Genomic DNA, 11,870 nt, shown 5'->3' with positions numbered 1-11,870 from the left:
AAGGAGAAATATTTAATTTTCAAGTGAAGGAACATAAAAAACACTGAGAAAGGTTCATTGAGTAAATGATTAAAGAGAAAAAAGAAAAAAAAAAGTTAATCAATTGAGCATAAAAATATACATAAAGTGTCTTGGTTTTTAAGCAGTATTCAATAATTTCTCGTAACTCTACAGAGAAAACTAGTCTTCCTCAGAAGTACTCACAATATGTGGAAAAACAATATACCTATGGTCCCAAGGGTGAAAAAGGACTAATAGAATCCATAAATCACTGGTCAATATATAAAGTCTTATCATAGAAATATTGTAAACATTTTTCTTAATTGGGATCTCATCATCTTTGGTATAACAGACTCCTGGGGAATCTGCGATGACAGATTTTATATCCAACTTAAATAAAAGGGAAAAGAAACTGCTTAAACATTTTGCATCACTTAAAAATGCAGTACACATATATGAATCACAGTTTAGAATGGATCTTTTAATAAAATGTTCCTGCCTATAAATATCAAGTCTCAATTGTTCTGGCCAAAGATCCATTTCTGGAAGGGGTCTGATGGATTACAGGATGCCAAACTTGGATGCTCTCCATTTCCTGTAAGGCACATATGTAGTGCTGCATTGTACAGAGTTTGATCCTAAAGTGGGTAAAAAAAGAAGGAAAAAAATATGAATAAAGTGAACAAACATCAAGCATGCTTTTTTCCCCACCACTCTTCATTTTCTCCCAAGTTCATTGTTGTTGAAAAGTAAGGCCCTGAATATATACAGAGGGGGGGCAGCAAAGAAATATGAGTAGTGTGCAAGTGACAAGATATTTTGTTAGGAAAATTTGAAAAAAATATTTTAAAGATACTAAAGGATATCAGCTGGATTTCTACTTTACATTTAAAATAGTAACATCATCAAGTTTTGATCTAGTAACTGAAAGGCTGGAATTATCTGCACTTTCCTCCCAGAAATAAACTTACTCCTTTTTGGCTTCAGAGTTTTGTATTGCTGGGGTTCTCTCCTTTATTGGAAATCAAAAATTAACTCATACAAATCACTGATAAAAATGGAGATTCACTGCACAGTCTAAATACCTTTTGATGCAGCCATTGCTCTTCTCCAACAGCAAAGGTTTTCTGGCCTTTATAGTTACATTCACGAAGCTGCACAGGTCCTTTAGAAGCATACAGGCAAAGCTCCTTCTGAATGTTATGTCGAATTTCATGGTGTGCAGAATATTCAAAGTACTGTTTAAATAATTTAAAAATAAATCGGTAAATAAACACTAACAAGAATATTAAACTAAATTAACCCTTTGAAATTAAATACACAATAGATTCGTTATTCAACAATTTGAGACTACAGAGTAATTTCTCTTATTTCTAGCATACACACTTTAGAAGTGTTTACAAAACTAAACACACTTTTTAATACTAATGCAATAGAATGTATTTAGAAGTACTTAAATGTATACATTACAAATAAGTATTATGATGCAAGATCTCATTGATTGCTCTCTCAGGAATCATATATAATTCAAGGAGACAAACTGAAGAGTGGAGATAGTTGCAGACATAACTTAAATATTGGCATTTCTTAAAAATCTTCATTCAATTTTTGTTGCTGGATTTTGTTCTTTTCTTAGAGCAAATTAAAAAAAAAAAATTGTCACACAGAACAACACTGATTACTGCACATTTGCTGAACCATAGGATGCTGTGAGCTAGCCATTAGAAAAGTAATATAACGTATTTCACGAGTGAACTTCACAATTATTTCTTGAAAGCAGAGTATTTTTAAGGCTCAGGAATCCTAGGCTGTAATTCTAGTCTTAACAGGGATTTAATTCTAACAGTTGCCCTCTTATACCTCTAGTCCTATCATACCATCCTCTTTTCCTTCTCTCCCTCATTAAACAGCAGAGTTCCTATTATTACATCTCACTACCACTGTTCCTTGCTCTGAACATCAGCCTTCCTCAGTGTATCTTTCTTTTGACTATTAAGACCAGGCTCAGGTATCTCCCTGTAACTTTCAACTACCTGTCCAACTGGCTAGATTGTGCCTCCTCCCTGCCTTAGCATCAATGGAAATAACACCAAGGAACAAACAGGCATCTCGCTCTGAAGTCTCTGCATCCAAAATTACTCCCTGGAACAGGTGTTGATAAGAGTGACCTACTTAGTCACTTTGCTCTCAGACATAATTTACTGTTAACCTGACTTAATCTGTTCCAATTTATCTTTTGAACTAAAAAAAAATCTCTGCAAGCCCTCAAAATAAGACATGAAGGCTAGCTTTAAATCTTTATTAATTTCTGATATTGGGATGAACACGTTCCCAGCCCCAGAATATTCTACAAAGGAAGAATGATAAACAGTTCATGTACAACTCTGAAAAACAGGTTCTCTAGATTCTGCTCCATTTTCCTGTCTCGAGTATATAGACAAAGACAACAGGTAGCATGGAAAATTTCAGCCTTCACTGCTAAAGTCTGGTAAAGCACATAAACAAACTAGAAACAGTATTGTAATGAGAAGGGTTAAGTAAGCAAATATGCACATTTCTCAAACACTATCAGCAAAACCTATATTAAAACGCTCTGAAAGTTGGCATTTAAAGGGATTTAAACTGTTACTTTATGGCAGGAGGAAAAACAAACATACTTTTAGTATGCTCCCAAGATAACTTAGGGAGAGCTGACAATAGAAGCAGATGGCAGACCTCTTAATAGAATGTCTGTGCTCCTGCATTAATGACTCTGATAATGTGAAAAGCCTAATATTGTACTGACTCACATCAGAATAAAGAAAAAAATAATTTCAATACTGTAAGAAGCTAACATAACAGGGTAGTAGTTAACCTAAACAGTATTCCATCTCCCACAAAATTTGTTTAGGAAAGTATCAACCAGGTGTCTGAGTTTTCACAGTGTCATCAATGGAGGACATGAAAATTGAGATTTTATTAAGAAAAATAAAAATTACTACTATATTCTAACAAAACCTTTTAAATATTTTTCGACCTTTAGTTATTAAGGATTTGCAGTTAAATTTTATTCACCAAATAACTCTTTAAGGCAACAGAGAAGCCTTCATTTCTGGGCAAGGAACAAGATAAGATGTTACTTTCACTACTGTTACAGTAGTGACTGAAGGATTCAGTATCTGACATTTATTGCAAGTCATACTGTAGAAGAAACAGAGCACCATTGCTGCCTCCAAGAGCTATGGCATCAAAGAGAGCTCTTCTCGGACAAATGCAAACGTATTATTCACTTGCATTAGCCAGTACAGGATAGGCCACTTTGACCTCCCACTATGAGGCTGCAAGCATGACCGGGAAGGTGGCTCAGGCCTGGCCACTTGATCTCCCATTGGCTGGATTCCCACCAACATCTTCTTTGACAGTGCGAGTCCTGGTGGCAGAGAAAGAAGCAATAGGAGGAAGCATAAGGAAAGGAAAAATTAAGACAACACTTAAAGTAGTAAAGGTAGGAGGAAAGGTTTTGCACAGAAAAGAGATATCAAGTGAAGCAGTGCAATTGTGTTAAAAACCTGAATCAGTATGCTGAACATAAAATGTTAGAAGTGGGACACAACATGAAAAGCAGAATGAAATTTTTCTAAAATAACAGGAATTAACTCTTACTAAAGAAAAAGGAAAAAAAAAAAAAAAAGGAGGGACAGAGAAATTGCATATTAAAAATTATTCCATTGCTCTAAAATAAATTAAAAGCTTTAATATGGTAAAGTTACAGCTGAACAGATCATAAAACTCAGGTACCAAATATTTTACCTGATTTCCTCCAAGTCCATGACAAGAATACATAATCAATGGTTTGCCACCATGGTTATTTTCACCAACATCCAGACACATGCGATTACCTAGATTTTTTAACTACAGAAAGGGTGTTGTCAGAAAAACAAAAAGAATGAAGCTCATTCAGTGGGGATGACAAAAAAAACCTGCCTCGTATACAAAACTAACCTTTGGCTTAACAACAATTACAGCTGTTAGTCCATTTTACTTTCTGCTATGCTCAAGTCTAAAAATTCTTGTCTCTTCATTAATTTTTTCTAACTAGAAGCCTAATAACTACATTATGGTTGTCTACAACCACACACTGAATTATTGGGCTACTGGTGTACAAGGTTATTGTTATTCAAATTACAATCTGAACAGATACACAGGAAATACTCAAAATTGGAAGAAGGGAAAGTTTTATTTGTAAAAAACACATGCTAAACATTTGCATTCACCTCAAACTAAGAATTATTAACTGTTTACCACTTTTTGGCATTAGCAATGAAATATCTAAGGTTATTTGGCAGAGGAAATGCAATGGTCTTTAAAAAACTCATACAAATAATGTATAAACATACATTTTCCTCAGCATAAGCTTAACTCTGACAAGCAAGCAGCTGCCCAGTTTTCCTTACTAACATGAACTAAAAATTCTCTTAGACTTTCCACTACTTAAAGCTAAATTAAACTTAATAACTCAGGAAATCTCTCATCATTGGTTTACTCTTTTGTGTCATTTTAACTGTTAGTGATAGGCAGAATGTTTATCTTAGCAGGCTGTAAGATACTGTTAAGCAAGGCTACTGTTAGTTATTAAGAAGCTTTGCTTACATTAACAAAGCTATAAAATACTCAAATAGCAAGGTATGCAGGATTGATTCTTGGTCCAGAGTAGTGACAGAAAACCCTAGAGCAGTTAATGACAGATAAAATGCAAGTGCTACGGCTAAGGTAGCACAAAAGACTAGCAAAAGTCCTGGATTAAGGAAGACTACAGAAAATAATTAATATTCAACTTACATATCCAGAAAACAAAGGATTCAGGTCTGGCACGTATGCTTCTGGATAAATATTATTGAGATACCAGGTAAAATTTTTACACTGCAGACGCTGCCTTAAGTCAAGTCTTTTTGAGATGTCTCCAAATGTTTTCTGTTAGAGGAAGGGAAGCAAGGAAGGATGGAAGAGAAACATACCAATGTTACTAATACCGGGTTTGCACACATGCAACCGTGATAGTCTGTATTGTAGTCTTAAACTAGCTTCAAGCTTAATTTGCTGATTTTTAATTATTTTTTAAAATACTGTACTACTATGGTTACTGCTGTTTGTTTTTCAGTTTTACAATACTGCTGACATCCTGCCTGCAGCATTTCAAAGCACGTGCAAGACAAGCACGTTGCAACATGGAAACAATAAAGTATCCTTAGTTCCAAGAGAGTTTTAACACAGTGCCACGAAATGGGAAAGTATGAACAAGACCACACTGATGACAGCTATAAAGCTAACTGATCTCACTTAAAAGAGTGATCTGAAATAATGAATTGGAGTAACTAAATAATTAGCATAATAGGACAATGCAAAATTTCCCAGACAAAACTCAGTTGCCTAGCTGCTAAATATGCTTAGGAAATCTAATTCTATTAGTGATACAATAGTCACAAAATGTGTCATACAAAGAGAGAAAAAAAATTTCCCTTTGAAGAAAACTCTAGATTCCAGCTTATGTAAGACCAAAGTTCCATAAAACTTAAAAAATAAATCAGCACCCAAATCCCCTGAATTTAACAATTTTTTAAGCAGATAGAGAAAGGATGGATAGCTATCACTGAATAAACTTTATTCTGCAGCTAAAGAACATCAAAACTCAAAAAATATAAGTGAGTTTCCATTTTCTATGCTCAGTAGCTTTTCTCATGTTTTTCTGGTAGTTCCAATAGCGCTCAGTGCAAACAACCCAGAATTTTAGAGAATGTGTGAAAAAAAAACCCTACCAATCAAAAAACCCACCACACAAACCAACACTATTACCACCCACCCAGTGAAGTTTTTTGATGCTTGCTGGAGCTACACATTAAGCAAACTGAACTGTCTTTTCATTAAAATATCTCGAATCCTTACATACTTTGTCAATAAATAACTTTTGCTCACCAAAACTTTGAACGCAGCAAGTGTGATTTCTAATACCACCACCACCACCTACTTGTTTCACAATTTTTGCTGCCTCTGTGTTTCTTCGATAAAATATTTCTTTATATTCATCCATCCACACTTCTGCAAGGCGGACTTGATTACGTGTGATCACTTGAGTACCTTTTGGGAAAGTATGGGGACTCTTGCTGCGAAAGACATGGCCAACAACAGAGCAAGGCATGATCTCCAACTGTCCACCACATTGCCATACCTAATAATAACATTTTTTGTGTAAGTGCACTGCAATTAGAATTAAGGGAGTGGAAAAAAGAAAATATATCAGCAATGTTATCATTCGCCAGAAAAAAGTCCCAAACCACTAACGAGAGTGCATGTATCAGGCATACCATAAGTGATTTTCCTAATCAGGTAAACCCTGGAAATATACATTTCAGTTATCAACCCTAAACACATTAAAAAAAACCCCAAACAAGAATAGTCCAGTGAGTATGTTTCTATTTTATATCACAGGTCATTAGTAATTCATTTCCCTTGTCCTGGTTGGCCAATTCAGCAGAGAAGTCAAGATCTAAGAATAATTTGTCCTCAAAAATCCTGTCAGTGTAGAGAACACTGCTAATTAAGTAGCTAAACTTACTCTGAAAGACATTTCTATATTTTCACCTCCCCATATTTCCATTTCTTCATCATAGCTTCCAATGTGCTCAAAGTAGTCTTTTGATATTGAAAAGAGACCTCCAGCAAAAGTAGGTGTTCTGCAAAAAGAGAAATTTACCGAGGAAGACAGGATTTGAACAGATAGCTCATGTTGCATCTCATTTGACAGTTTTATTGTCATTTATTAACAGCCGATTTAGAGTAACTGCATCAGCAAAAATAACATATTTTCCCTGTATGGAGGATATCAAGCAAAGTTATTACTCCTCCAGACCCGTAATCTCTCAGTGGCCAAAGCACATACAATTATCACCAAATACACTGCTGTAACACTCTAGTATTTTGGTGTTCTGAACCTCTGTTGTCATCCTTTCAAACATAATGAATGAGAAGCCAGAATCTACGGTATAACAAAAAAATCTCATGAAAACTGAAGTATTCAAAATATTATTCAAATTATGTTTACCTAATTGGATAGGTTTCATCTTTTCTTCTTTTATTTTCATGTTTAGGAAGAGACTCCCATCCAAATGACAAACTCCAATCAAAATTTCCTCTGTTGTGGCTATGCCCATAAGGAGATGGCTTACTGAATTCAAAAGTGTTGAGATCTATAGAAGCAATATCAGGGCTTACAACAGCTACAGGGTTCTCAGCTATTCTTGCCAGTAATGGCTCCAACCAGCCATAGAAGCATTCACCTATTGAAAAAATGGAGACAAGCACTAAATTTTTATTTGGCTATACAGTAGCACACAGAGAATATTTTAACATGCCCGCAGCAAGCCAATACGAACTGCTTTTAAATAGCATTGCTAAATATACTTTCAGTAATATAAAATAGCAATAGCAAAGATGACATGTTGCTAATGTTAATAACATATAAAAAATCTGTAACATCAAAGACAGCAGCATTATAAACCAGACCTGCAGACCTGGCATAGTTACAGATTTACTCACAATGAGCATCCAGAAAGGTAAGGGTCTCTCCTGTTGCTACTGAAGCTCCCAGCAACCGTGCAGTGATTAGACCTTTTCTTTCCTTTTGACGGACTACTTTAACTATTTGAAATTGTTTGACATATTCATCTAGTTTATCATGTAAGTATTCTAGAAAGAGAAATTGGTTTCAGGATGTTCAGTGTATATACATGCCACTGCCTAAAACTTTAGATTATTAAACTATCAGGATAAACAATTCACACTAATCCCAGAAATGACCTCACATTAGAGCAGTAAAAAATTCCTGACTGTTGAATGTTATTTTTAGGGACTGCGTTTTGTTAAGGGTGAGGGCATAGAAAGACATGACTGGTCAAGAACAGAACACGAAACTCTAAAAATATTCTAAACGAGAAAGGACATGTGCTAGTATATCTCTTCTGTAGTATTAAGTTTGAATATCAATTCAAAATCCATTTTCAGAGCAAAAAGACTGCATACTTAGATTATTCAAGTTCTCTCCAGAACATGCAAATTTTTTCCTGAATGACAGTGTATGTTACACAGTTTTCAAAGGCTACTGTGTAATATTTACATCAGCAACAGAAACTATATAAAACACTTTTTGGACATGCAAAATTTGAGAAACAACCCCACATCCCTCATTAAACATCCCACATCATCTTTGTTCTTCTGCCCATCCTTAGTATTAAACTGTATTACTGAACATCTTTCACATCTAAGTGGGTCAGTATACTACATACAGACTTGCAAATGTAAATGCATTAATACAACCATGCGTGTATAGACATGTTCATCTAAGGCTGAGCTGTATTTGTGATCACAGTCAGCATGCATTCAAATTTCTTTGGCAGTCAGTGTATTGAAAATTAATTTTAATAATTTTAAAATTTGTTAGGTTTTTTTAATTTTAGTTCTAGGTAAGACATTGCCCTTCACATTAATGAAATTAATTTGCACAAAGAAAATCAGTAGATAAAATGCAAATTGCTACAAGCATTGGCCAATTTACCCTTGGATACTTTGTTCTATAAATTGTAATTGGTTTGAAGCACAGATTACAGAACTACTTGTCATGCGACCAGTTATGCACTTTAAACAGCACTAGAATTGGAATAATCAGAAATGGGGTTTAAAAACCTTTAGGGGACAAGAATTTCTTATTTAACTACCTCATGAAAAAAAGATGGGGAGAAATATTTCGTGTTTTATAGAAAAAGAAAGGACAAAACCACTTAAAATACTATTATACATGTCAATGGTGGTAAAGAGATATGCTCTTTCAATTTTTCTGCAATCCTAAAAAAAAAAAAAAAAGAGAGAGAAAATAGAAATGACTTCTTACCATCTACACTGGCGTCATCCACCAAAATAATCTCCTTTAGCAATATTGCAGGAGATGTATACATCACGCTGTGAACAGTTCTGAGCAGAGTGGACCATGCTTCATTATGAAAAACTATTACAATACTTGTGGTTGGCAATGGCGGGCAACGCTTAAACTTTTGTTCAATACATCTACAGATCAGAAAGCATCAAATGTTACAAAATGGACAAAAGGTTTTGACTCAAACTGTTAAAATAAACCCCTCTTTTTCTAGTACAAATCTTTACAAGTATGGACATTGAGTATTTCAGCTTCTCCACTTTCTATCCCCATTTTGGAGCACAAAAGCAGGTACTCCAACTGGAGAAGCTGTACAAAATAATTTTTAAAAACATGATGAACAAGAATTTAACTTATCAACTGACTCAGTTCTGCTTCTGTCTCTCAAACATTTGAGAACTTTTCATACAGCACCCAGACCTTCTTCAGAAAAAAAAAAAAATGTATTCTATTGAGACCAGCAGATACTGAGCTGCAAAAATCAGACTTTCAGTCACCATTGCTGTTGAAAATGCAAAATACAAAGTTGACTGTTTATTATGAGAGTGCAGAGTTTGAAAGAAAAAAAATAGAGTAGATCTAATTCAGAACTTCAAAATTTTGTAGAAATACCATAAAATCCTTAGAGAAGCATATCCCATTCAAGGAAAGTAATTTTAAATGCAGTTTTTCCATCACTGATATATTCTGAGCATAACTTTAAATCCAGTTGCAAGTCAAGATGACAAGACTTCTGTATTCATGAGCTGTACACTTACTGGTTTTTGCCTGTCAGCTTTAGAGACTGCAAGACTCCCCGAGGTAACTATCACAGCCACTGCCTCAGAAGATACGCAAGCAGAAACTCACCAGTTATGCTTGAGCAAAGGTTATTGTGAGTGGCACCACATGTAATAGGATATTCATACTACCAGCAGCATCTTAGTAAGATTAGTCACTTCTGACAAAGCTGAGAACATACATAATCTTACAATGAGAGACACCTCATAACCGAAACCCACTCTACCAAGTCTTAGAGACTTCATTAATACAAGATTGCTGAGATGTTCCATAGCCTTGTTCAACAATTTTCAATTCCTAATTTGTTAAATTATGCTGGTGGTTTTACTAAAGCACTGAATACTTAAAAAAAAGTGGGGGAAGGGAAATAGCGTTTAACTTGGAAAAATGCTTAAATTACATTTTTAGTTTTCTTCTAAGTAAAATTTAGCAGGCTTCCAGAAAGTCGCTAAGAAATCGTAGTTTAAAGGCAAAAATCTGAAAACCTCATTTAAATATGGTTACTTCAAATTCAAAACCATGAAAGTGAGCCTTTCTAAACATTCTTGGCTTCGGCACTATGGATCATTATGTACAGTCAATCATTATGTATAGCTAGGAAACTTTCCTAAACTATCACCTAATGCTGAACTCAAATCACTTTGCAATCTGAATTTCTGACAAGTTTTTTTCAACTAACAGGACATACATATTTCAACATACTCAGGAGGTCGAGTGTCTGGTCCAAGATCTCGGTGTAAAGATATCCTATCACTTGCAAATGCATTAAAACAATGTTTTTCTTCTCCACGCTGTTTTTCCTTCTGTTCTTCTGAATTTAAGTTGATGGTTTTAAATGCTTTACCAGAAGCTCCAGGTGCATTAGGATCTTGAAGTGGTCTGTCTAGAAAGGGTTTTAGTTCCACTGCAGTATAGTATCCTGGCAAACAGTGTCTCTCTCCAGGAATCTTAGTTTGCCTAACGGGTGCTTTTATCTGCATTTTTGGCTTTGCACCTTTGATATTGTTCATAGCATTTAGCACGAGACCTAACACGTGACTTTTCTTTCCAACAACTGGCTCAATCCCTGCTTCATCTTTAAAATCTTGAACACCTACTTCTTTTTGTAATAAAAATAAAAATACCAGAAAGACAAACACAATGATGCTAAACTTCCAAAGTTTCCAGTGAAAAAAAAATTTCTTGAGAAGTTTAGGCAGTTTTTTCAAAGCCATTCTAGTTATAAATAATTATCACAAGACAAAAGTTCCTATGAATTATCTTCTTCAAGTAGGTCACAGCATTTCTTGAAGTTATAACACCTGTAAATTAAAACAAAAAGTAGTAATTCAGACATCTAGTATATTTAAGTGTAAAAACCCAAATCAATGGGCAACTAGTTCACAATTCCCAACTGTCAAACGTTATGTGTCCATCATTTAAAGGTACTTCAGACCTATCTCTAAGATATCCCAAATGCACTTTCCATGGTTTTTGTTCGGTTTTGTTTTTTTAAATACAAGAATCAGAAAGCAGGAATACCACTGAGAATAAACCACTATTTCTACACAATGCCAATACATGTTCATTTTCATCCAAATCTTGAAAATTAAGTTTTTTAAAATTTGAGAAAAGTGTTGGGTTAAGTATCCTAAAAGCAAGGGATTTTAGTTCAATGATAGGATAGAAGGGAAACAGATGGAATCAATAAAATAAGTTAAAGTTGCATGTAAGAAAGATCCACATAAAAAGTGAAATATAAAGTCAGGAAGGACTTCTCAACTTATTTCAACATTTGGAAATTTCCAATATTAAAAATAAATACATTTTAAGATCAGACTTAAGTAATCGGACTTCAAGTTGGAAACGTTTAGATTAATTTAGTTATCTAGTATACATGGTGAATGTATACTTAATACATGTAATTTGGAGCAGGTTTATTTAGCCTGAGGATCCAGTAATCATTCTGTGTATCTTTTTCATTCACTTGTACTGTGTTTTCTGGCATGTGCTGCTGCAGCTCATCAAGAGAACATGTCAAAGAGCTCCTCTTTCAGGAACTCTGCCACTATTTTTTTTTCACAGACAAGTAATTATTCAGCAGTTTTCAAAGATGGGGAAGTATGGAAAACATTTGAGGACTACCAGAATT

General features: G+C 34.6%; 1 protein-coding gene across 1 annotated transcript; it reads right to left on the bottom strand.

Moving 5' to 3' along the window:
• Positions 1-305: 305 nt before the first annotated feature.
• On the bottom strand, positions 306-11,043 carry GALNT3 (polypeptide N-acetylgalactosaminyltransferase 3). Its single transcript, XM_010021279.1, has 10 exons — positions 10,442-11,043; positions 8,918-9,090; positions 7,570-7,719; positions 7,076-7,310; positions 6,590-6,707; positions 6,002-6,202; positions 4,819-4,950; positions 3,790-3,891; positions 1,086-1,238; positions 306-638 (listed from the first exon to the last, which is right to left on the bottom strand). The coding sequence occupies exons 1-10, from the start codon at positions 10,951-10,953 to the stop codon at positions 516-518; spliced, it is 1,899 nt and encodes a 632-aa protein (XP_010019581.1). The 5' UTR covers positions 10,954-11,043; the 3' UTR covers positions 306-515.
• Between the last annotated feature and the right edge of the window lie 827 nt (positions 11,044-11,870).

The sequence above is a fragment of the Nestor notabilis genome, unplaced genomic scaffold, assembly GCF_000696875.1.
Source record: "Nestor notabilis isolate BGI_N333 unplaced genomic scaffold, ASM69687v1 scaffold5169, whole genome shotgun sequence".
Taxonomy (NCBI): domain Eukaryota; kingdom Metazoa; phylum Chordata; class Aves; order Psittaciformes; family Psittacidae; genus Nestor; species Nestor notabilis.
Note: the sequence above shows the minus strand (reverse complement) of the source record. Positions and strands in the feature narration are given on the sequence as shown.

What these genes read in the sequence shown, in the direction of transcription:
- GALNT3 (XM_010021279.1), bottom strand. Translation starts at nt 10,953, where the DNA reads ATGGCTTTGAAAAAACTGCCTAAACTTCTCAAGAAATTTTTTTTTCAC. An exon ending in GATGAAACCTATCCAATTAG is followed by an intron (nt 6,708 to 7,075) that starts GTAAACATAATT and finishes CTCTTTTTGCAG; the next exon opens with AACACCTACTTTTGCTGGAG. An exon ending in AGCAATGGCTGCATCAAAAG is followed by an intron (nt 639 to 1,085) that starts GTATTTAGACTG and finishes TACCCACTTTAG; the next exon opens with GATCAAACTCTGTACAATGC.